This window comes from Pseudochaenichthys georgianus, chromosome 17 (genome assembly GCF_902827115.2).
Source record: "Pseudochaenichthys georgianus chromosome 17, fPseGeo1.2, whole genome shotgun sequence".
NCBI lineage: Eukaryota > Metazoa > Chordata > Actinopteri > Perciformes > Channichthyidae > Pseudochaenichthys > Pseudochaenichthys georgianus.
This window is the reverse complement of record NC_047519.1, coordinates 36,268,086-36,293,776: the sequence shown is the minus strand read 5'-3', so window position 1 is coordinate 36,293,776 and position 25,691 is coordinate 36,268,086. Positions and strand designations below refer to the sequence as shown.

The 25,691-nt window shown below is 42.3% G+C and overlaps 3 protein-coding genes, 1 long non-coding RNA gene and 1 pseudogene across 4 annotated transcripts in view; all 5 read right to left on the bottom strand.

The window, feature by feature from the left end:
* LOC117461785 (supervillin-like) overlaps positions 1-25,691 on the bottom strand; it is a 73,012-nt gene that overhangs the window by 22,447 nt on the left and 24,874 nt on the right. The window contains 6 exon segments of the mRNA XM_034103717.2: positions 280-375; positions 909-1,056; positions 1,537-1,614; positions 21,637-21,693; positions 23,020-23,152; positions 25,172-25,643. Of these exon segments, the coding sequence (XP_033959608.1) occupies positions 280-375; positions 909-1,056; positions 1,537-1,614; positions 21,637-21,693; positions 23,020-23,152; positions 25,172-25,643 (984 nt within the window).
* On the bottom strand, positions 1,620-9,277 carry LOC139435568 (uncharacterized; the record flags this gene model as incomplete). Its single annotated transcript, XM_071206299.1, has 7 exons — positions 9,268-9,277; positions 8,842-9,210; positions 6,843-7,045; positions 6,573-6,754; positions 4,426-4,558; positions 3,042-3,098; positions 1,620-1,760 (listed from the first exon to the last, which is right to left on the bottom strand). Coding segments are annotated over exons 1-7 (1,095 nt in total), but the record flags the coding sequence as incomplete, so codon positions are not given.
* Positions 9,448-11,940, bottom strand: LOC117461786 (uncharacterized). Its single transcript, XR_004553751.2, has 3 exons — positions 11,921-11,940; positions 10,547-10,612; positions 9,448-9,504 (listed from the first exon to the last, which is right to left on the bottom strand). It is a non-coding gene; the product is annotated as an uncharacterized lncRNA (long non-coding RNA).
* Positions 12,001-19,336, bottom strand: LOC139435566 (supervillin-like). The gene is made up of 8 exons (XM_071206298.1): positions 19,318-19,336; positions 18,707-18,877; positions 18,477-18,514; positions 18,319-18,380; positions 17,959-18,089; positions 17,668-17,763; positions 12,126-12,215; positions 12,001-12,013 (listed from the first exon to the last, which is right to left on the bottom strand). The coding sequence occupies exons 2-8, from the start codon at positions 18,763-18,765 to the stop codon at positions 12,001-12,003; spliced, it is 489 nt and encodes a 162-aa protein (XP_071062399.1). The 5' UTR covers positions 18,766-18,877; positions 19,318-19,336.
* On the bottom strand, positions 15,308-16,657 carry LOC139435567 (nuclear factor 7, brain-like; annotated as a pseudogene).

Genomic DNA, 25,691 nt, shown 5'->3' with positions numbered 1-25,691 from the left:
TAAATCAATCTTACTTATGGTGCATACAAGATCTGTTTATCTTAAACAAAAACATTTTCATTTCATTTGTCTTTTTCAACCTGTTTTCAAGTTATTTGTTGAATGTTTTTAACACATCATATAGATCTTATCGTATAAGCTTAAAAGTCAAGTCCACTCCTGTCGCTAAAACATCAATGAAAATGAAGTTGATTCAGGTTTAAATCACAGCTGTTGGTAAACTGGGATTTCTTTAGCAGAGGTTTCGTGAATGACGAAGGACTTGGACATCCGTCTCACCCTCTTGTGGTTTGTTGACAGCCGGCACGCTGCTCTTGAGTTTGGCGGAGACCGGTGACAGGATGGGACTGATAACTGAGGACGTGGCTGCCAGGCCTGCAGACACACATTCACACCAGATATATATTATTAAACAATATCTAATTTAATAAGAAAAGATACCAGTAAATGCATCTTTTTTTGTTTAAAAAAATGAAGAAATCATGATTATTTTGTCAAAGAAAAAGGAGAGTATTTCAGAATCAGAATATCCTTATTAGTCCCAAAGAGGGGACATTTACGTTGTCACGGCAGAAAAGAGCCAAAGACAGCTTAATGTTACGTAGAAGCATGCTTAAAAAAGTATTAGAGTAAAAAAGTTATAATATAATAAAAAGTTACACAATTTACAAAATACACATCCTGTAACAGTTCTGAGGATTTAGCAGCCAGGTATATATTGCAGTTATTAACGGCATGTATACTGTATATATATTGCACATATTGCACATAGTTGGTTGGTGGGGTGTTATAGTCTGTGTTGTTGTGTGGGGGGGGGTCTTGTTTGTGCATAACAATCGTATCCAGTAGCCTTCTAAATGGTGAACCCCTCAAAAGGTGGATGGGTTAAGACAGGATGGAGCTCTGACCTTTCTTGACCATTCGAGAGGCGACGGTGTACTGGGTGGAGTCGTTGGCTGCTCCTTTGCCCTTAGACTTCCAGGCATCCTCTCGAACAGAAATCATCTGTTTTCTCTCCTCAATGGACATCTTGGCCTCGATGTCCTCTCCCACCTTCTGCACAGACAATTAAAGTGAGAAAAACCATCGAGTTATTAAAGATGTTAAAGCTGCACGTCTTTCATGCAATGCAATAAACTCTGCGAGGCCATTTTACGTCAGGGATATTTCCTACACGTGAAAGTGCTGCATTAAAACTTCAAACGAGATCGTGGAGCCAAATCAAAAAGCTTCCAGACGCCACTTGATCCACTTTGAGTCAGAGAAGTACACCGCCTCTCACACAGCTTCACATTAACTTCATGTGACTCCACACCTCTTCCCTCGGGGGAGATTATTCATGAAGTCCCAGTCTCAAACCGAGCAGATATAAGGAGATGTCATACACTCGAGCGGGCCATCTGCATGTCCTTTCTAGCTGACATGAAGTACTTTATTCTACCGTAGGAGTGATGGATATACACTGAGATCAGAGAAACAAACAAGGCAGCAGTTTAAGACTCCGGTGCATGCAGCGTGCCAGGTGTATGTCCTTACCTGACTATGATGGTCAATGTACTGACACTTTTGACCGAGGGATATAGTAGGAGAAAAGGTGGAAGAGAAGACAGGTTCCTGAGGATGTAGAGGTAGATGGAAAAGTGAAAGAAAGGAAAGCAAAGGAGGAAATGATGAGCATGCAGATGAAGGAGGATAAGGGAGGGATGCAAAGGAGGAGAAGAAGGCAAGAAACTGGAAATGTAAAACGACTCGCTATCCGTCTGTAAAAAGCAATGAATAATGTACAAAAAAAATAGTTTTATGGTGTTAATCGATTATTTTCTCATAGTTTAGATATTTTCCCCCCACTTTTATGTTCTTTATAGTTAAATGTGTGTTTTAAAAGCTTTGTTATCTTTCCAGTTTTTAGCTGTTCATCTATTTCTGTGTTGGTACACTGAGAAACATGTCAATTACTCGTATGTTTGTACACATACTTTGCTTAAAAAGTGGATTCTGATTAGTTTCAATATGTTTTTTGGAACAAACAAACACCATTTTGTTATCTCTGAGAAATAACTAAAGCCTTTCAAACGTAAAATGGATTGCTTGTGAGTTAAACACCATGCTTCCCCAAACCAAAATGCACTTCAAATCATTAAAGGGCATTGAATACCATTTCAATTCTAACTGTTAGGCGTAGTAGATAAATCAGCAAACTGCGAAAGCCGTTTCCCCCTCTTGTATTTTGTAAATTGAGACGGGAACAGCTTGCTCACAGAAAGTCACATATTAAATTACTGGTGCGGTGAAAACACAGCTCGAAGCTTAAAGGCACATTAAGTAATAGTTGACCTCAAAGTGTTATGTTTACAGATCAAATCTATAGCGGTGTTTCATAACATATTTTTACCTCCTCAGATTCTTTCATTTAAATATGATTTTAACAATGTAATACTTTACTGGCAACAATAAATGCCCTTACAAATGAAATAATACTGTATATATCATTTTAACATCAGAAATATATGTATTCTTTCTTATTATGTGTCTTTTAGACATGGGGTTTCTGAATTGTATTCTTTGAAACAGCTTTTGCCCCATGTTGAATATATTTTTTTAAGCCATAAAAGCAATGCAAAAGCAGCAGGAATGTGCTTAAAACATTATTTGTATTCTTATCCAATTACTTTTTACTTTATACAACTAAATGTGTTCGTTTTTTAACTGTAAAAATGTGTAGCCATCATAGAATATATATATTTTTTTGGTGGTACAATATCTTGAAAGTAGGATTTATATAATTTTACAGCAGTTTGAACTACATGTACAGAATGTATCAAACGGCAACACTAATGATATTCAGCCTTTGCATTACTGCATATCTACAAAGTTACTTAATGCCCCTTTAAGACAGAATCAGCAGATGTTAAGAAAGCTTCGAAAGCTGCAGCATGTGCCACCATTTCAGACTGCAGGAGTGATCACACAAAGTCCACACAAAGCTGTGATTGGACAACACGAGTCCAGCACGCAGATGATTGGTTCACACCGGGTCTTACCCACAGCTGCTCAGACACAGACACAGCGGAGTATTCTTGAACGACCACCCCTTCCTCCTGAGGGGGTTTAAACACAGTGGAAGTTCTCGGTCAGGGGGAGAAAAAAGGGGGAGGAGGAGAGGGGGTTTTGTTGATGTAATGAGTTTACGGTGAGACTGCCTGGAGGAGTACCATGAGGGCTTCAACGGGCAGCTTCACCCAGCAGAATACTAATGTGCTGTAGATGAACTCAGGACAAACAGTCAGTCCTGAAGCTCTTATATGGAGTTGCACATAAATACACTTTTAAAAGCATTTTCTTTCTGTCAAATAATCTTTTAAAAACAGCATTTACTTTTGTACGCTACCATTAATTAAGAATTGGAATTTGCTTCCAGCTGAGAGTTCAGACTTTTATTTTTCTCCAAAAAGTGCAAAAACAATGGATATTTAGCAACCGGTCATGTCAACAGTACTTACTTCAGTTTGAGTTAAAATGAATACTATAGTTACTGATAAATACTCTGGTCTTTATATCTTGATGTGTATAACTCTTGGTGTTAAGTAAAGTGTGAAGTGTTTGTTGATTGTTATGTGTGTACCTGACAGATGGAAATCAGCTAATAACTAAATCTTCTCTTCTGTTTGTAAGATAATAGCGACGTGATGATAAAATAAACGTAGCCTGGAGCCTAATCTGTTCAAAGAAAGGAGAATCTTTCCCCCAGACTGCTGATTCTACACAGGCAGACAGTCCCATATGCTTCCTGGTTTACAGCCTATAGGGACTGGATGCTGCTCTGATCTGGACCGCTGGGCTCAAACAACAGATGGACCAAAGGAGGAAATGAAAGCAGCACTTAGCTAACAGAGTATTGACAGGAGGTGCCATGGCAACCAAGAGGGATGGGCAGTGAAATGTGGCTAAAGCTGTTCAACCAGCACTGATCACTTTAACTTGACCTTTGGTCCAAAGCATTTTGTCTTTTTTACTCGTGTTAGATTGTATATTTGTACTTGTATATTGTGACTATTGGTTTTTGTTACCTGCCTATGAACTATGGGTGTAGAATTAGCATTTTAGCTAACTGTAGCATTTTTATGTTATGCATTTTATACTGATTTTACGAACAATGTGCCTATCAAATAAATAAATAAAGCCAGAGGTTCAACTGTTTTAAGAGAACCTAGAAAAGCGCTATATTATTTAATAAATACAAAAAGGTCAATACAACATTTCCAACTCATTCCTACTGGTTATTATAACATGTAAACATCTTTACTGCAGAGATTTCAGGGTTCTCCCCCTCACACCGTTTTACAATAGAACAAGCAACATAAGCTTGCAACTCTTCAAATGTTCATTCCAATGAAAGTGATTTGAGTAATTGATGATCAGACTGACCTTCCTCTCGCTCGTCTGCTCCGACTCCCACAGCTGAGTCTGCTGCTCGGTGGTCGCCACTTGAACCACTTCCTGCTTCTTGTTGATCCTGTTCCTCCAGTCATCTTCACCACTCTTCTTCAGCAGTGCCACTCTGAAACCATCAACATGTGTATTATCTTATCTTATTTGTATGTCTCTATGGGACATGTCTCAGCTTTAATGCTCAAAAGCTCTTTATTGTTCTACTGTCTGTGCTGCAGCACCTCTTTTCACCCTCTGTCTGAAACCAGAGCCCAGTCTGCTCTGATTGGTTAGCTGGCCGGCTCTGTTCTGATTGGTCAACCTCTTAGAGATGTCCCACCCCCTTAGCCTATCAGGTACAATGTGTCGGAGCGCTAGCTAATAGAAGCGCGGGTATAACTTAGTGATGTCAGCCGTAGTCTTACATATCCAGCTCAGTAACACAAAACAATTGTGAGTTCTTTCGGCAGGTGGCCAACATCTTTAACATTTCAAATTCGACATCAGGGAGCATCGTGCATCCACTAACACGTATGAGAACAGGACAAGCTTTTTCTCAGCATTACTATGGGAGTTCATTCTAGGGATAGATAACAAAAATAAGTGAACAATTACTGAAATGCAATTCCATTATTTGCCTGAAAGTAAGGAACAGAATCATTCAGAGTGAAAGATAGGTCAGATTTGAAGGATTGCTATAAGAAACAGACTCCAGAGTGGGCGCTGATAACGCACGGCTGAGGGGTAGAAGGAAAGTGTGTCAACCTCTCCGCCGCCTGAGTGTGGACAGGGCAGGAATGAGGGCATTAGGAGGAACCCCAGAGGATGTCTCCTCCAGTCCACACAGCTGCATGGGCGGAGGAACACATTGTTGCTAAAAATGAATCTCCCTCACCTCTAAGATTGTAAGAATCAAACCTACATACTGCAAGGACGCCTGATTCTGTCAAGCGCTGCTCAGTAATCATGCTGCAGTTCAGTGTCTGATCTCTGCTAACATCTCGTAAAGCGCCGAGCTGTGACTGGAATCAGGGTTCATTTGTTCCAGCAGCTTTGCTACGCATTAGGTTTTAAGAAGCACCTTAGGGTTAGGGTTAGAGATTGGGATTAGGGTTAGGGATTAGGGTTAGGGATTGACCTTGATTTTGAAAACCCTGTTCTTCTTTGGAAATGTGCAGCTGACTGAGAGTCCTTGTTATCCCAACAGGAAAGTATTAGGTTGTACTCCTGACCACGGATCCCATGTGTGAAGTTGTTACTGAAGTAATCGTCTTGTTTGTTTCTCCTATCATGTCTCTCTATGTCTGTATCTTGAACAACAGCTGAACATCAGATATATCTCTTTTATGTCTCCTAATATGTCCTCTCCTAATATATATATGACTACTAAAATGGATGTATACCAGCCATTTCTTTGAGACAGATAGACCTTCCACTAAGACTAAATGAGTGTCTTCACACAGATGTAATCTTAAAATGCTAAAAGGTAAGTACTAGGGACCGGTTGCCTTCATAAGAGCTACTGTTGTTTCAAATCAGTACATTTTGGACAGGGAGGGAAATGCAGCACAGAGGCAGACAGAGCCTCATTTAGACTGGATAAGGTAAAAATAGCCTCCAGCCTACTATTGCATCATTATATTCAGCTTCTAATCACCAAAATCATCCCGTTTCCTCTTAATATCCCTAGCCCCAGCACTGCTCTGCGACCCAGTGAATGGAAAGGTGAAAAACATGAGCAGAAATTCACTGTTCAAATCCAATAAGATAAAATAAAACGAAATTAGCCCTGTTTTGCAAGGCATGTAATTTAGTCTTAATATACATTATTTAATGTTATATTCTGTTCTTGTACACATCCCGTATTCTATTGACATGTATAGAGACTTTTTGCACAACTTGTTAGTTTGTATTTTATTACAGATGTTGCTTTGTTGGAGGAGCTCAGGTCAGAAGAAGTTCATTGCCATTTCCACACACGGTAGCTTCGTGCACATGACATAAAACGTTGACTCTTTGAAACAGTGTTAGAAAAGAATGCTATAATTCCGAAATGCTGTTGGATCAGTGTTTTCGACCGATCTGGCAACTCAACTGACCAGCACTGTATTTTTTAACATCCATCATCCATCATTTCCACTCACCTCTCCCTGATGGACATCTGTTTTGGCGGACATGCTTTCAGAAAGCAGCTCTCCAGACTCTGTGGGGGACAGCAGATCTCCAGAGTAGTCGCTGAGAGCCCGTCAAAGTCCTCGCGTTGTCCAGGGGGGGGGGACTGGGACTTGACCAGCGCCTGGGGGAAGGACTGGGGTTTGGGGGGCGTCTGAGGAGGCACCTGGGGCTTGGTGGCTGTCCTGAGCGTAAGGCTTGGGAGAGGCTGGACGAATCCTGGAGGTTTGGGCTGGGGGGACTGAGTGATGGCTTGGGGAGCGTTGGTGGGGGCTGCGACTGGATGGGGACCACAGGTTTGGGGGGTGTTGGAGGAGGCTGCTGCGTGAAGGTTTTAAGAAGAGCTGGAGGCTGGGTTGCTGCTGGCTGCTTGAGACGTGAGACACTGCCCTGGATGAGACTTTAGCGATCAGTGGCTTCAGGGGAGCGGGATGATCGGACAAATCTGAAAGAAAAAGCAACGAGTGAACTTCTAAGGTAACAAATGATTAATGTGCTAATAATGACACTATTAATATTCCTTTCGCTCATTCTTTACTTTCTTAATTTGACGATAAGTGCTTCAATGGATGTCTCATGAGGAAACCAGGGTTTTTAATGGCTCTGATGCCCTCACAAGTTATTTAAAATTCAAACTCTTATTAGCAAGCCACTGGGACAATTCGGTGGGTTTTAGTATTAAAAATTGATCGACTGAAGGGCCAATCTCTGACATGCAAGTGATCCCATGCTTATACTCATAAACCAAAGTACTGATACGAATACCATTCAAAGTGAAGAGCCCTGTGTGGGTGTGCAACTGAACATAACAGTATACTATTTTCAGCAAGATGAAACTCACTTCGATAATGTTTCACACAACTATGTGTCACCTTTAGTTAGTCAGTTAGCACAAGCGAGGATGCTCAAACATCTATTATTTATTATTTACTATTATAAGCGGAATTCAAGTCGTGAGAGATGCAACAAACATCCTTGGTGGTTTATGGCTATTCTCGTAATCTCTAAATAACAGTATTGCCATTAAAATGGGAATGTTTGTTGCATTTTTTGTTGGTAACCACGACGTGTTTTATCAGGACTCGTCCCTGACACAAATGTGTGCATAGTCACATGTGTGGCGCTTTTAACACATTAGGAGCAAAAGCGATGTTCCCAATGAGGGATGCACATGTTCCCATACTGATAGCAGATATTGACTGCTTCGCCAAGAATATTTATGGCTACTTGTGATAAATTAGTTGTGATTTTAGGCTCAGTTTATGAAGTTAAACTGCTTTATTCTATGGTGGAATTATCCTCTTGCAACATTTACAAAGTTGAAAATACTAGATTTTTTTATAACGAATGAATATTCAGTAAATCTATTAATCTTTTTGTTACATTTAGTCTTTCAAAAGTTCTTAAAGCAGTTTAAGTCAAGTCTGATGTTGCTTTACACATAACATAAATACTGATAAAGACTTGTGTTAAGGTCAGGGTGAGGGTCAGCGTTGGGCGTGGAGTGGTATGTCTGCAGGGAATTAGTATAAGTCCATGCAACTCCTTCAGCCTCATGATCCTAATGAATCAACTGTAGTGAAGATCTACCCATGCAGCACTAAACAACACGCAGACAAGGCGTCCATTGTGTCCTCCCTGTCCTCTACCTGCTTCAAGTAAGTGCCGGCCAATTGTTCTGCACTCTCTCACTGAGTGCTTTCAATTTGTGTGCACTGTTTGTGTGCACGCATGGGAAAGAAAGACCACCCCCTGGACCCATTCTGCATCAGCTCATAAAACCAGGTCGGGCCCATCACACTGTAATATGCTGCACATCGGGGACCACAGCCCCTCGTCTAGGCCGTGACAGTGAGCACACACCGTTTGATTTAAACCATCTCTGGCGTCAGGAGAAAAAAAAAGGGGGCTTCTTCTTTCTAGACAAAGACAGCCACGAGGCAAATGCATGGACAAATATGCTAATTAGATGCAGCCTCAAATGTCTCTCTATCGGCCAAATCAAACACCCCCAGCTGGGACAAGTGTGTGTGTGCAGCCGGCAGAAAGCGGTGATGCGTGGGAGCATGCTGCGTGAGACAATGAGGATAATGAGAACACCCCCGTCCCTAGACACTGTGTCACTCCCTTTCTCTTGTTCCTTTATGTCCACTCTTTTTCACACATCCTTGCTTTTCACATCTCTTTAATAATCTCCCCCCCCCCCCCCCGTCTCCATCTCTTTTTCCTTCTGTCTCCTACCTGAGATGCCTGGCTGGCTCCGGCCGCCGCTCCTCTCCTGCTCCTGTGTGGAGGAGCTGTGAGCTGCCTCTCTCAGGTACCCTCCTCTTCCTCGTCCTCCCCCCTCCGCTCTCTCCCTGCTCTCCTGGGAGTGTCCTCTGTCTGCGGCTCTCCGGCTGGGCAGGGGCTCTGACTCTGCCCTCCACAAAGAGGAGTCTGAAGAGCGAGGCTGGGGATGCTGCCCGGTGTCCTGCTTTCCCTTTACGCTGCCGTCTTCTCTGGCTCCTCCTCCCTGCTGTCTCCCCCTGACCTCCTCCTCCTCCTCCAGCGCCTCCCTGTGACTGACAGAGGATGAGGGAGCCAGAGGAGCCCCCCACTCTCTGCCGGGCTCTCAGGGGGGAGAGGGGAGGCGTTGAAATCGGGCTCGGGGTGGCCGGGGTCCCCCGCTCTGGGTCATGGAGAAATACCTCAACGCCCTCTCCTGGTGGCTGCTGGTGTTGCAGGTCGCCTGTTGTTGGGCAGGGATGTAAAGGGACCTGCCGTGGACTTCCCTGGACGGAGGTTGTCGTCGTTGTCTCCGCGTGCCGGTTACTGTGGCGACGGAGGCTTGGGAGGCGACGGCTGCCCGGAGCGAAGTAGAGACGCAGACAGAGGCTCCAGTTTGATCTCACTTCCGGTTTTCAGCTGCAGAAAGAACGGGAAACAAGTCGATATATGAGATGGATAGAATGACTAAGGAAAGGGATTGATATGGAGAAGAGATATGGCGGTAAATCAAGGAATTTTTAGATGTATTCAGGGATGTGGGGATGTTACATAAGGTGGGGATGAAGTGGAATGAAAAAGGTAGAAAATAAACTGATGGATGGACGAGAGGGAGGACAGCAGCAATTCAAAAAACAATTAGGCAAACATTTTGAGTAGTTGTACAGCAACTCTGTCCTTCACAAATGGCAGCAGGAAGCACAGATTTGAACACTCACTGAATCGTAAAATTCAAAACATACAAAGCATTTACCCTCCAGTTTACATCTGACATTCACTAGCTTGAACGCTGTGTCATTCAATGGTAACATTTGCTTTTTTTCGTGTTAATATTTGATTGTTAACCAACTTTTCTTTTGATTTACATAATGGAGGGCACGGAAACAGTACATTACAGCATGAAGTAGCTCACGTCAAGTCGACTTAAGATGCTCCAACTCTGCCCCAGATTACTGTCAATTATTTTAGTTGCAATACAATGTCTATGCATCGACCCCTTACATGCTTTTCATCTGGATACGCATTGATGTTTTTAGTGGAAATTGCATTCAGATTGCATTCAAATAATCCCATGCTTGCTCTGCAATGAGCAATAATAATAATAGATTTAATTTGTTAGCGCTTTTACAGGTGCTCAAAGACGCTTTACAGATATAGTGAAGAGAAAATAAAATAAAGGAACAACAAAAAATATATAGTTAAAGTAAAATAATACAAAAACAATCACACATTAAAAGCCAGATTGTAGAGGTGAGTTTTGTCAGAGAAGCTTCCTTATCCAAACATGAGGAGCCATGGAAAACAAACAAGGCAGCCTGATCAACCGTTTACAAACTTTAAAATACACACTTTAAAATGGCATTTAAAAGGTAAAGGTCACTAGCGGGACCAGAGGTCAATCAAAAGCAGATACATTCGATGCAACCAATCAGAAGCATCGTACAGGCATCGGAGGTCTTACATGTTGTCCCTGAATGGTCTTTAAGTCACCGTGACACACCTCAGAGGTGACTGGAGGATCAGCTTCCTGTGTGGACACGGGTGATTGAATACTGAGAGTGTGGTTCAGGTGAAGGCAACCTAATACAAAGCGTGTTTGGGTTGCAGTGCATATAGAGTAGGAAGGATCGTCAATTCTCATCTTATATTTGTGTCCATTTGTGGACAATGTATCTGTGTTGCTGAGTCGATGTCACATTGGAGGATGTTTTGGCAATGTAAATGACAAAGTGTGCCATCAACAACAACAACAACAACAACAACAACAATATGCTGTATATATCATGGGTTAGGGCAAATTCATGAATATGAGAATTGAGATTGACATTTTTTAAGATCCTGAATCGATTCAAAATGTCCAAAAGATGATTTTTGTATATGTTGTTTCCTACAGAAGCATCTAGATATTGAGACAGTAGTTCTACACACAAAGACGTGTGCTGAATTCTTTTGAACTCATTTGAGGAACAATTACGAACAATTTTGTCTCTTAAAATAAGAATAGACTTTTATTCTGATTCTGATCCAGAAATGTACAACCCTCGTATACATTATAGTATAGTATGAGCTTTTACATGACTTTTTTTGACATCTAGATGCCACTGTATTAAAAGTTAAAGCAGAACAAACCCTGTGACCTCTGTTCATTCGGTAATATCTGAGTCTGCACAGAGAACAGTATCATTCATCCATCCCGCCCTGAAGGACTCTCCGCACTCTGTAATTCACACACTGCAGTGTACTGGCAGCGACCCGGAGATTAATCTCCCATTGCTCCAGGCCTTTTTACTGTAAGAAGACATCACATCCAAATAATCTTAAGAAGCAGCGTTGATAATTTCAATATTTTGTCAGTGGGTTATTTTTTTATGTTAGTGTCTGCCTCTAACATTTGGCCTATTGACTGTTACGTCTCTTTAGAACTTTATCATATTCATTATTCATTCACAATTGAGTTTGTGGGTGCGATTAAGATGGATGGGGTATAATGGTGGGATAGGATAGGATATAGTACAAATAATAATAATAATAAAAAAAGCTAATCGTTGAGAGTCCTTTACAAAAACATAATTATAAATAACTTTGGTTAAGAAGTGTTCAAGAAATATATTTTATAGGAGAAGTTAAAACATTTTGATAATGTTCTTAATGTCCTTCAATGTTAATAATTCCAATTCACAAAAATGTAAAAAAAAGATATTAGGAGAAATAAGACCTTCCTTGATTTTGATAATTTTATTAATGTGCTTAAAATTTCAAACTGTAATTATAAAAATGCCACTAAAATGTACAACCAACTAAAAAACAACATTGCTTATTTAAAAGTTTTGTGTACCTGCTCCACCTCTCCCTGGGTGGATGGGTTGAGTCTGAAAGCGGGCGTTGGCCCTGCGCTGGCGGGTGTCCCCTCGGGCCTCAGGGCTCTTTGCTGTTTGATGAGCGAGGCGATTGGAAGAGGGCCATCTTCTCTGCCAAGGTGAGGGTGGACAGGTCCGGCTCGGCAGAGAAAAAACTCGTGGCCATCGCCCTCCCCCCCGCACCGGGAGCTGGAGTTGGTTTCTGGTTCTCCCTGGGGCTCTTGGGCTCCGGACCCCTGGACCGCTGAGCCGGGCTGGGAGGAGGCCTTGATGCTGGGGGGAGACAGGGGGGATGTCAATGGGTTATTTTAGGGACTGGGAAGTTGTTATGTTATATACAAATCACAATAATAAATGAATTTCTGATAATACAATTTCATTTCATTTTTATTTGTTCCATTCATGGTATACACAACTTAATGTATAACAATTATTTGCAAAACATGTCTCTATAAACACACCATTCCCGGAAAGGAGCAGGGAGAAGGAAATAATCTTATATTACCTGCCCCTTTCTCAACAAAACAAAAACAATAGAAATAGATGGTATGTTCTTATTCACAGCCATCATAGCAGTATCGTAGGAAAATAAGAGAAACACAAAAACGTACAAAAAAATACTTCCACTCCCACTTGACAGTTAACGGAAAGAAACAAAAAAAAAAAATCCTTCCCGACCATGAAAAAACAAACGCATTATTATCACCAGCCCAGCTTTGGAAGGCAGAAATGTAAGATTTCATTACTTACATTGCATTGCATTTAGCTGACGCTTTTATCCAAAGCGACTTACAATAAGTGCATTCGACCAGGAAGACACAACCTTGAAGAAAACAGAATCATATAAGTTACATCAGGTTTCATAGAGCCAAGCATTTCAAGTGCTACTCAACTGGCTATAGATAAGCCAGTCTTTATTAGTATATAAGTGCTCTGTTAGCAGTTCTTTGTTAGTAATTCTATCGCTCGAAGTGGAGTCGAAAGAGATGAAGTTTTCAGTCTGCGCCGGAAGGTGTGTAAGCTTTCTGCTGTCCTGATTTCAATGGGGAGCTCATTCCACCATTTTGGAGCCAGGATAGCAAATCCACCTGTTTTTGCTGATGGGAACTTGGGTCCCCCTCGCAGCGAGGGGGCAGCGAGTCGTTTGGCTGATGCAGAGCGGAGTGCACGTGCTGGGGTGTACGGTTTAACCATGTCCTGGATGTAGGAAGGGCCAGATCCATTCGCAGCATGGTACGCAAGTACCAGTGTCTTGAAGTGAATTCTAGCAGTTACCGGAAGCCAGTGGAGGGAGCGGAGGAGCGGCGTGGTGTGGGAACATTTAGGAAGGTTGATGCTTTTGAGATTTAAATACGTGATTTCTAAATTGAGGATAAAGTTTCTAAATTGAACAAATAGATTAATTATGAGTTAATATACAGTATTTATGTCCAGAATAAAACATCACATCTAACTATCTTTGACTTTGTACTTTCAGATATCATATTTCCGTACTTTTCGGACTATAAACCGCGACTTTTTTCCCCATTTTGTTTGTACAGCTAACGGCCACTAGGGAACCTCCTAAATCTATGGATTTTACAGGTAGAATTAACCACCTTTAACGCTATGGGCTCTATGACCGGTCCGCGCCCGCCACCTCTAAGGGCGGGCTCCAGCAGGAAAAGCTGGAGGCCGGAAAAGAGTGAGACAGGTAGCGCGCCAAAGTAAAAGTGGAACCGAGAGACAGAACGAAGCAAGACAGACGGACAATTTAGCTGCTGCGGCTTGTATGCAGGTGCGCTTTATAGTCCGAAAAGTACGGTACAGGATGACCAAAAGGAAGATTACTTTTGAATTTTGAATGGAATAAATGTAATCTGAGTAATCACACCATCTGAGTCCTTGTGATGTCTTTGGGTCTCAAATACAAATATATTTCTCAGCTATACAATGGGCACTTGTAAATGTCTATAACTATGTATCCTGTAAATATAATGTATAATGTCCTTTATTGTTTTATGTTTCATGTGGAACCTATATGCTGCAGGTCTCCCTTGAAAAAGAGATCTATGATCTCAATGGGACCGATCTGGTTAAATAAAGGTTTGAAATGAAATGAAATACATCAAACATTTAAACACCAGGGTTGCACATTATATACACATTCTTAGCAGTAAGACAACACTGAGTACATATGTGTATGTTTATCTAACGCATAATTAAGTACTATGGATATTCAACGTCTCTATCACATAGTTTCCTCATGCTGTACAGCACGAATGAACCTGCATGCAAACACCAGCTTGCTGTGGGACAACAGTGGCAGATCACTGGCACAGCAAGGAGACATAAGAAGATCAGCGCACGTATGCAAGATAATCATTTAATGCGCTCTCGTGTTTACAGGCGATCTCTCAGCAGTGTGCACATTTAAATCCACGCTGGTACACAAATCACGGGACATGTGAACCCAGACATTCAGAGTGCTTTAACCGGCTCGACTTCTGACCTTTCCTTAAGATATGTAACCTCTGGCTTCACCCACATGTGTGACCTGTGTGTCATGAACACTGCAGGAAGAGAATGCTTGGAAACTGGGCATGGAAAGTAGTAAAGGAGTAATCGTGTGAACACTGACTTCTTTTCCCTACAAGGTGCACAGTGCGACGAAGCAGCAGCACATGAAGGGGGCAGACATAACAAAGTAAGTTGAGCCGCATGAACACATCAGCTGTGCAGCCAGGAGAGGGATGAGAGTAAGACATCTCTGTGGCACACCCACACTGTTCAGAATAGGAAGACATGACAAATGAAATATGAGGAAACAGGTGCACAGGCTCTGACACGACATTTCAGTTGGTTACAATTCAACAATTTCCTTGCTGTCGATGTAAAACGAATGTCAAGATGAATAACTGATATTCTTTGGAACCAGCTTCAAGTTTCTATTCGGGAGGCAGACAGCGTTCCCACTTTTAAGAGTAGACTAAAGACCTTCCTTTTTAATGAAGTCTATACTGTAGTAGGGCTCTGGTTTCAGACAGAGGGTGAAAAGAAGTGCTGCAGCACAGTCAGTACGAGAAAAATAAAAACCTTATTTGAAAACAGCCATATGCACAGAAACACATGAACCAGAAAATGAGCATAGTGCATATTTAAAACTGTAAACTACTACTTTTTCAAATAGTTTCTTTTTTGTTTTGAGCATTATATGTCTTTAAACGCATGGACTTTCTAATAGCACTGTGTCCGCTTGGATTCATGATCCTAACACACTCTTTCTGAATCTTTTATGTCTCTTCACTTTTTTGAAAAATAGTTAACATGGACATTTTTCATTGTTGCCCCTAAAACGGAGAAATCTGGAACCAACTCTTCAAACATTATAAAGTCACAGAAACCTTCAGTTCACTCAAAGTTTGAAAGTATGGAAACATCCTCTCAGTGAAAGTGTGTGTGAAGGTGTGTATGCGTGTGTTAGAGTCAAGATCAGAGAACGACAGCTTTCCTCCATCATGGTCCAGATTCCCTCTGACCCTCCGGGGCCTCGTCTGAACTGAGAGATCAGTGTCTGGATGTGATGGAGAGGATGCTGTGTATCCACCTAACCGGTCAATACATGTTCTCCATAATCCAGATGGTATGTCTCTCTTCCTGTAGGCAGACTCTGCTCACACACCCAGCGACCACCATGTGCTGTCTCCAACCTGGACGTCCCAGCTGTGAGTCCCTGAGTCAAAGCCTTCAGATCCAGGACACAGTCGTAGTGTTTCACCCTCTCTGGATTATCAGGACGTCTCTGTGTCCCTCCTCGTCTCACAGAGGTCAGATCTTCAGACAGGAAGAGTTGTAGATCAGCAGTGTTTGGGTCCAGGATGAGAGGAGAGTAGGACACCTTCATCTTGCTCCAGATGTTGAAGCTGAGGTTGCCCAGGTGTTTGGCCTGGTCTATCAGAGCTCCTGAGGGCAGCTGTGGATCCTCCAGCAGGGGGCGCTGCAGCCTCTCCACTGCAGCCTTGTAGCTGTGCAGGAAGGAGACGTCTTCAGCTCTCAGCTCCTCCTCTGTGGCTCTGACTGTGTGTGAAAGAGCTGCTATCTCTCTGCTCACAGCCTCCATCTTCTCCTCCATCGTCCTCATCTCTTCTGCTCCTCTTCCTCCCTCAGTGCAGCCATCCTGGCCTCCTCTTCCTCTTCTAGAAGCTGGTGAAGCTTCTTGAACTGCTCCTGAATCTGCGTCTCTGTGTGTTGAGCCTGGACCTTCATGTGTCCTGCTGTTTGATCAAACTTCACTTTGACACGTTCAAAGAGCTTCAGTTTCTCCTGTAAGGGCTGCAGAGCTTTCCGGAGCTCCTCTTGGAGACCCTGTGCAGCTTCATCGATGGGTCTGATCGCGTGGTCGGTGTGTTTATCTGAATCTCTGCAGACGAGACACACTGGCTGCTGATGGTCCAGACAGAAGAGTCGGAGTTTCTCAGAGTGCAGACTGCAGAGAGCCTCTGGGGACCTCTGGTCTCTCTCCTGTAAGAAACTCTCACACAAGTTCTTTAACGTAAAGTTAGCAGGAAGTAAGTCCTTGGAAAATCGTCTCTTACAAACTCCTTTTCTTCTTTCCCCGTCCCCCAGCTCTGCAGACAGTCTCTACAGAAGCTGTGGCAGCAGGACAGGATGACAGGATCTCTGAAGATTTCATGGCAGACCGGACAGCTGAGATCTTCCTCTAATTTGGACGCCATTATTCTCCGGTTGAAGCTGAAAACTCGGTCGGCGTCTGTTTGCCTTCAGCAGGAAATCAGTTCAACTTGATGATGATATATCTTCTTCACAACGTTGAGTCTCTCTTCTGTTGCAGCTTGTTGAAGTATCCACTCCTTCTGTGAGTGGACGGAGGCTTTGTTCTGCGGTGAATCTGACCGCCTGTCTCTCGGTGCGTCTGCTGTACAACAGGCGACCTTTGTCCTCTTGAGCGTCAGGTGCGTCACATGAGGGCGGAGGTTTGTTCGCGCACTTGGAAGTTGGACTTATTTTTAAGGATTTTTCTACCTTTTTTAATAGAAAGTCAAAAATGACTTCAAAAATGATTCATAAATATCGTGGTGCAGTGGTGTGGGTTTTGATATACCCTGGCTTAAGTATCACGTAACCTCCTGTTGTGTTACGTGGAATTTTGACTTATTTTTAAGAATGTTTCTACCTTAAAGTTTGAGAAACCAGCTCGAGATACACTTTTTGTTATATTCCATGGAATGCTCTTAACATCCCGATAGCAATTAATATCTGAAGTGCTTTGACAAAAAATCCATAAAAAAATTTCATCTGTGGAAGCCGTAGCTCTGTAAAAAGCACGACCCATCTGCCTCGGCCCGGCTAAAGTAACTGGATGGCCTACCTGCCTGTCAGCCTTCCATCTGTGCACAAACTTACCTCGTGCCCTCATTGGTCATGTGCACGTTCGTGTGTGTTGGAGGAGGGGCTCTGTGAGGAAGTGGCAGATTTTCTCCGGTCGTGTATTTTCAAATTCTAGCGCACTCGAGCTGGTTTCTCAAACTTACCTACCCCACCTTTAAGGAATTTAACAAATTCATTCAAATTCTATTGCATATTGCATGCCGTCCATGGTCATTTCTAAACCCATAGAGAATGTACAATTTTAGGTTTGGTATGACACAACCAAACATGTTCTCCAACAAACGTGGAGATGTGTGTGTTTTCTTAAGTGAGCTACACAGATACAAATCACATGTACCTGATGCTGGTCACATTGGAGCTGACTGCAGTGGGGCTGGGGACGCGAGCGGCGTCAGTGTGGGGGCTCAGAGGTTGTGACGATGTGGCAGGATCACTTTAAAGTGGAGAAAAGGGAGGTGTAGGTGAAAGTCTGGTAAATACAGATAGTGCAAGGCAAAGGAAAATACTGTCACTGAAAAGATAAGATATGAAAGCATTAAAAGAGGTAAAAGGATCAAATAAACAGGAGGGCAAGAAAAGCACAAAACAGAGCAAACGTATATTTTCTGAAGCAAAATCCAAGACATACCTTGAAGCATTGACCACCTCCTTGTTGGTGACGGGTTGTGTGTGCGACCGATCCTGAACCCTCCTCAGGCGGCGCTCTACGGCAGCGTTTCTGGAGCGCGGTTTGGGAACATCTGATGTCCTTTCCAGCTCCTGGGGAATAAAACATGACAGGAAAACTTCAGTCATTCGTTTAGTAAAGTTTAGTCCATAACAGTGTTCATTTTAGAAACGTATTATAGGAACTTATATTACACAAACGTCCGCTGTATATCTGAACAAAGCTCCAGGTTTTGCTTTTCAGATTGTAATTTTAAAAACACTGCTCACTCGAGTGTTTTGATTATCTGTCCTTATGATTGAAATAACGTCGAAAGCATACCCTGAAGAGGGATCTCTTGGCAGCCACACTCATCTTGGCTCTGTCATCCAGAGTTTCTCCAGCTAATGAAAAGGAGATGTTACATTGCATCAACATCAAATCTCTGGAAAAACTAAAAATATATTGTGCCTTCTGTTAATGCAGTAGACTGAATTTACCTTCTGCATCTTGTAGCTGTGAAGGGCTGAGACGGGACCTGCAGAACAACATGAATATGTATCAAGCATCAGCATTTAGTCTTCATTTTATTCTATTTAAGGAACTGATTAATACGATATAATGCCAACCTAGAACAATGCCAATCCAATTCACAGTATTAAACAAGTGAATCATGCAAAGAAAATGACTCGGAGCTCCTGAGGATCAGTGCAGAGAGCCCCTCCTGTACCTATCTGAGTCCAGCCACTCTGCAGAGGTAATGGGCTGCGTCCTAAACCTCTCCGACATGCGACTGTCTCCTGGAGTGATGTAGCGACGAGGTTTCCGAGCACCCCTTTCCCGATCAGCGCTGATAACCGCCTCTACCTCCACTGCTGACAGATCGACTTTAGTAGTCTCGCTTTTTTGTGATTTAGAAAGATTGACGAGGACAACAAAAAGGAGAAGTACAAGTAAGAAAACTATTGTTGGTTTTGATGTTGTTTTAGTAGACGAGCAGTTCACCAGGGACCTCAATCAGGTTAGAAGAGCAGGGTGTCATACATTGATACACACGCTGAGCACAACCTAAATGTGAAGAGCCATCCACCGACGTTAACATGCAGCTGCAGACAACTTCAAACGGGTAACTTGCACGAGTAAGTTAGCTCGAAAAACAAACTGCTGACGCGATAATGAACGTGAAAATTGTAGATATCATCGCAATACACCTCGACACATTGCATGCCACAGAATGACATTGTATCAGTAGTATTCTTCTTGAATCATTGGGATTATTGATCTGCATACGTTAGACAGTTATTTAGCGATGCAACACAGAGCCCATGCCATTGAACCTACAACTCAGGTTTCCGGTTGGCGTTATACTGTATATATTGCACATATTGCACATAGTTGGTTGGTGGGGTGTTATAGTCTGTGTTGTTGTGTGGGGGGGGGTCTTGTTTGTGCATAACAATCGTATCCAGTAGCCTTCTAAATGGTGAACCCCTCAAAAGGTGGATGGGTTAAGACAGGATGGAGCTCTGACCTTTCTTGACCATTCGAGAGGCGACGGTGTACTGGGTGGAGTCGTTGGCTGCTCCTTTGCCCTTAGACTTCCAGGCATCCTCTCGAACAGAAATCATCTGTTTTCTCTCCTCAATGGACATCTTGGCCTCGATGTCCTCTCCCACCTTCTGCACAGACAATTAAAGTGAGAAAAACCATCGAGTTATTAAAGATGTTAAAGCTGCACGTCTTTCATGCAATGCAATAAACTCTGCGAGGCCATTTTACGTCAGGGATATTTCCTACACGTGAAAGTGCTGCATTAAAACTTCAAACGAGATCGTGGAGCCAAATCAAAAAGCTTCCAGACGCCACTTGATCCACTTTGAGTCAGAGAAGTACACCGCCTCTCACACAGCTTCACATTAACTTCATGTGACTCCACACCTCTTCCCTCGGGGGAGATTATTCATGAAGTCCCAGTCTCAAACCGAGCAGATATAAGGAGATGTCATACACTCGAGCGGGCCATCTGCATGTCCTTTCTAGCTGACATGAAGTACTTTATTCTACCGTAGGAGTGATGGATATACACTGAGATCAGAGAAACAAACAAGGCAGCAGTTTAAGACTCCGGTGCATGCAGCGTGCCAGGTGTATGTCCTTACCTGACTATGATGGTCAATGTACTGACACTTTGACCGAGGGATATAGTAGGAGAAAAGGTGGAAGAGAAGACAGGTTCCTGAGGATGTAGAGGTAGATGGAAAAGTGAAAGAAAGGAAAGCAAAGGAGGAAATGATGAGCATGCAGATGAAGGAGGATAAGGGAGGGATGCAAAGGAGGAGAAGAAGGCAAGAAACTGGAAATGTAAAACGACTCGCTATCCGTCTGTAAAAAGCAATGAATAATGTACAAAAAAAATAGTTTTATGGTGTTAATCGATTATTTTCTCATAGTTTAGATATTTTCCCCCCACTTTTATGTTCTTTATAGTTAAATGTGTGTTTAAAAGCTTTGTTATCTTTCCAGTTTTTAGCTGTTCATCTATTTCTGTGTTGGTACACTGAGAAACATGTCAATTACTCGTATGTTTGTACACATACTTTGCTTAAAAAGTGGATTCTGATTAGTTTCAATATGTTTTTTGGAACAAACAAACACCATTTTGTTATCTCTGAGAAATAACTAAAGCCTTTCAAACGTAAAATGGATTGCTTGTGAGTTAAACACCATGCTTCCCCAAACCAAAATGCACTTCAAATCATTAAAGGGCATTGAATACCATTTCAATTCTAACTGTTAGGCGTAGTAGATAATCAGCAAACTGCGAAAGCCGTTTCCCCCTCTTGTATTTTGTAAATTGAGACGGGAACAGCTTGCTCACAGAAAGTCACATATTAAATTACTGGTGCGGTGAAAACACAGCTCGAAGCTTAAAGGCACATTAAGTAATAGTTGACCTCAAGTGTTATGTTTACAGATCAAATCTATAGCGGTGTTTCATAACATATTTTTACCCTCCTCAGATTCTTTCATTTAAAATATGATTTTAACAATGTAATACTTTACTGGCAACAATAAATGCCCTTACAAATGAAATAATACTGTATATATCATTTTAACATCAGAAATATATGTATTCTTTCTTATTATGTGTCTTTTAGACATGGGGTTTCTGAATTGTATTCTTTGAAACAGCTTTTGCCCCATGTGAATATATTTTTTTAAGCCATAAAAGCAATGCAAAAGCAGCAGGAATGTGCTTAAAACATTATTTGTATTCTTATCCAATTACTTTTTACTTTATACAACTAAATGTGTTCGTTTTTTAACTGTAAAAATGTGTAGCCATCATAGAATATATATATTTTTTTGGTGGTACAATATCTTGAAAGTAGGATTTATATAATTTTACAGCAGTTTGAACTACATGTACAGAATGTATCAAACGGCAACACTAATGATATTCAGCCTTTGCATTACTGCATATCTACAAAGTTACTTAATGCCCCTTTAAGACAGAATCAGCAGATGTTAAGAAAGCTTCGAAGCTGCAGCATGTGCCACCATTTCAGACTGCAGGAGTGATCCACACAAAGTCCACACAAAGCTGTGATTGGACACACGAGTCCAGCACGCAGATGATTGGTTCACACCGGGTCTTACCCACAGCTGCTCAGACACAGACACAGCGGAGTATTCTTGAACGACCACCCCTTCCTCCTGAGGGGGTTTAAACACAGTGGAAGTTCTCGGTCAGGGGGAGAAAAAGGGGGAGGAGGAGAGGGGGTTTTGTTGATGTAATGAGTTTACGGTGAGACTGCCTGGAGGAGTACCATGAGGGCTTCAACGGGCAGCTTCACCCAGCAGAATACTAATGTGCTGTAGATGAACTCAGGACAAACAGTCAGTCCTGAAGCTCTTATATGGAGTTGCACATAAATACACTTTTAAAAGCATTTTCTTTCTGTCAAATAATCTTTTAAAAACAGCATTTACTTTTGTACGCTACCATTAATTAAGAATTGGGAATTTGCTTCCAGCTGAGAGTTCAGACTTTTATTTTCTCCAAAAAGTGCAAAAACAATGGATATTTAGCAACCGGTCATGTCAACAGTACTTACTTCAGTTTGAGTTAAAATGAATACTATAGTTACTGATAAATACTCTGGTCTTTATATCTTGATGTGTATAACTCTTGGTGTTAAGTAAAGTGTGAAGTGTTTGTTGATTGTTATGTGTGTACCTGACAGATGGAAATCAGCTAATAACTAAATCTTCTCTTCTGTTTGTAAGATAATAGCGACGTGATGATAAAATAAACGTAGCCTGGAGCCTAATCTGTTCAAAGAAAGGAGAATCTTTCCCCCAGACTGCTGATTCTACACAGGCAGACAGTCCCATATGCTTCCTGGTTTACAGCCTATAGGGACTGGATGCTGCTCTGATCTGGACCGCTGGGCTCAAACAACAGATGGACCAAAGGAGGAAATGAAAGCAGCACTTAGCTAACAGAGTATTGACAGGAGGTGCCATGGCAACCAAGAGGGATGGGCAGTGAAATGTGGCTAAAGCTGTTCAACCAGCACTGATCACTTTAACTTGACCTTTGGTCCAAAGCATTTTGTCTTTTTTACTCGTGTTAGATTGTATATTTGTACTTGTATATTGTGACTATTGGTTTTTGTTACCTGCCTATGAACTATGGGTGTAGAATTAGCATTTTAGCTAACTGTAGCATTTTTATGTTATGCATTTTATACTGATTTACGAACAATGTGCCTATCAAATAAATAAATAAAGCCAGAGGTTCAACTGTTTTAAGAGAACCTAGAAAAGCGCTATATTATTTAATAAATACAAAAAGGTCAATACAACATTTCCAACTCATTCCTACTGGTTATTATAACATGTAAACATCTTTACTGCAGAGATTTCAGGGTTCTCCCCCCTCACACCGTTTTACAATAGAACAAGCAACATAAGCTTGCAACTCTTCAAATGTTCATTCCAATGAAAGTGATTTGAGTAATTGATGATCAGACTGACCTTCCTCTCGCTCGTCTGCTCCGACTCCCACAGCTGAGTCTGCTGCTCGGTGGTCGCCACTTGAACCACTTCCTGCTTCTTGTTGATCCTGTTCCTCCAGTCATCTTCACCACTCTTCTTCAGCAGTGCCACTCTGAAACCATCAACATGTGTATTATCTTATCTTATTTGTATGTCTCTATGGGACATGTCTCAGCTTTAATGCTCAAAAAGCTCTTTATTGTTCTCATACTGCCTGAGCTGCAACACATCTTTTCACCCTCTGTCTGAAACCAGAGCCCAGTCTGCTCTGATTGGATAGCTGGCCGGCTCTTTTGTGATTGGTCAACCTCTTAGAGATGTCCCGCCCCTTAGCCTATCAAGTACAATGTGTCGGAGCGCTAGCCAATAGGAGCGCGGGTATAACTTAGTGATGTCAGCCGTAGTCTTACATATCCAGCTCAGTAACACAAAACAATTGTGAGTTCTTTCGGCAGGTGGCCAACATCTTTAACATTTCAAATTCGACATCAGGGAGCATCGTGCATCCACTAACACGTATGAGAACAGGACAAGCTTTTTCTCAGCATTACTATGGGAGTTCATTCTAGGGATAGATAACAAAAATAAAGTGAACAATTACTGAAATGCAATTCCATTATTTGCCTGAAAGTAAGGAACAGAATCATTCAGAGTGAAAGATAGGTCAGATTTGAAGGATTGCTATAAGAAACAGACTCCAGAGTGGGCGCTGATAACGCACGGCTGAGGGGTAGAAGGAAAGTGTGTCAACCTCTCCGCCGCCTGAGTGTGGACAGGGCAGGAATGAGGGCATTAGGAGGAACCCCAGAGGATGTCCTCCTCCAGTCCACACAGCTGCATGGGCGGAGGAACACATTGTTGCTAAAAATGAATCTCCCTCACCTCTAAGATTGTAAGAATCAAACCTACATACTGCAAGGACGCCTGATTCTGTCAAGCGCTGCTCAGTAATCATGCTGCAGTTCAGTGTCTGATCTCTGCTAACATCTCGTAAAGCGCCGAGCTGTGACTGGAATCAGGGTTCATTTGTTCCAGCAGCTTTGCTACGCATTAGGTTTTAAGAAGCACCTTAGGGTTAGGGTTAGAGATTGGGATTAGGGTTAGGGATTAGGGTTAGGGATTGACCTTGATTTTGAAAACCCTGTTCTTCTTTGGAAATGTGCAGCTGACTGAGAGTCCTTGTTATCCCAACAGGAAAGTATTAGGTTGTACTCCTGACCACGGATCCCATGTGTGAAGTTGTTACTGAAGTAATCGTCTTGTTTGTTTCTCCTATCATGTCTCTCTATGTCTGTATCTTGAACAACAGCTGAACATCAGATATATCTCTTTTATGTCTCCTAATATGTCCTCTCCTAATATATATATGACTACTAAAATGGATGTATACCAGCCATTTCTTTGAGACAGATAGACCTTCCACTAAGACTAAATGAGTGTCTTCACACAGATGTAATCTTAAAATGCTAAAAGGTAAGTACTAGGGACCGGTTGCCTTCATAAGAGCTACTGTTGTTCAAATCAGTACATTTTGGACAGGGAGGGAAATGCAGCACAGAGGCAGACAGAGCCTCATTTAGACTGGATAAGGTAAAAATAGCCTCCAGCCTACTATTGCATCATTATTATTCAGCTTCTAATCACCAAATCATCCCGTTTCCTCTTAATATCCCTAGCCCCAGCACTGCTCTGCGACCCAGTGAATGGAAAGGTGAAAAACATGAGCAGAAATTCACTGTTCAAATCCAATAAGATAAAATAAAACGAAATTAGCCCTGTTTTGCAAGGCATGTAATTTAGTCTTAATATACATTATTTAATGTTATATTCTGTTCTTGTACACATCCCGTATTCTATTGACATGTATAGAGACTTTTTGCACAACTTGTTAGTTTGTATTTTATTACAGATGTTGCTTTGTTGGAGGAGCTCAGGTCAGAAGAATTTCATTGCCATTTCCACACGGTAGCTTCGTGCACATGACAATAAAACCGTTGACTCTTTGAAAACAGTGTTAGAAAAGAATGCTATAATTCCGAAATGCTGTTGGATCAGTGTTTTCGACCGATCTGGCAACTCAACTGACCAGCACTGTATTTTTTAACATCCATCATCCATCATTTCCACTCACCTCTCCCTGATGGACATCTGTTTGGCGGACATGCTTTCAGAAAGCAGCTCTCCAGACTCTGTGGGGGACAGCAGATCTCCAGAGTAGTCGCTGAGCCCGTCAAAGTCCTCGCGGTGGTCCAGGGGGGGGGACTGGGACTTGACCAGCGCCTGGGGGAAGGACTGGGGTTTGGGGGGCGTCTGAGGAGGCACCTGGGGCTTGGTGGCTGTCTGAGCGTAAGGCTTGGGGAGAGGCTGGACGAATCCTGGAGGTTTGGGCTGGGGGGACTGAGTGATGGCTTTGGGGAGCGTTGGTGGGGGCTGCGACTGGATGGGGACCACAGGTTTGGGGGGTGTTGGAGGAGGCTGCTGCGTGAAGGTTTTAAGAAGAGCTGGAGGCTGGGTTTGCTGCTGGCTGCTTGAGACGTGAGACACTGCCCTGGATGAGACTTTAGCGATCAGTGGCTTCAGGGGAGCGGGATGATCGGACAAATCTGAAAGAAAAAGCAACGAGTGAACTTCTAAGGTAACAAATGATTAAT

What these genes read in the sequence shown, in the direction of transcription:
- LOC139435566 (XM_071206298.1), bottom strand. Translation starts at nt 18,765, where the DNA reads ATGTCGGAGAGGTTTAGGACGCAGCCCATTACCTCTGCAGAGTGGCTG. An exon ending in GAGTGGCTGGACTCAGATAG is followed by an intron (nt 18,515 to 18,706) that starts GTACAGGAGGGG and finishes GTTGTTCTGCAG; the next exon opens with GTCCCGTCTCAGCCCTTCAC. An exon ending in ACAGCTACAAGATGCAGAAG is followed by an intron (nt 18,381 to 18,476) that starts GTAAATTCAGTC and finishes CCTTTTCATTAG; the next exon opens with CTGGAGAAACTCTGGATGAC.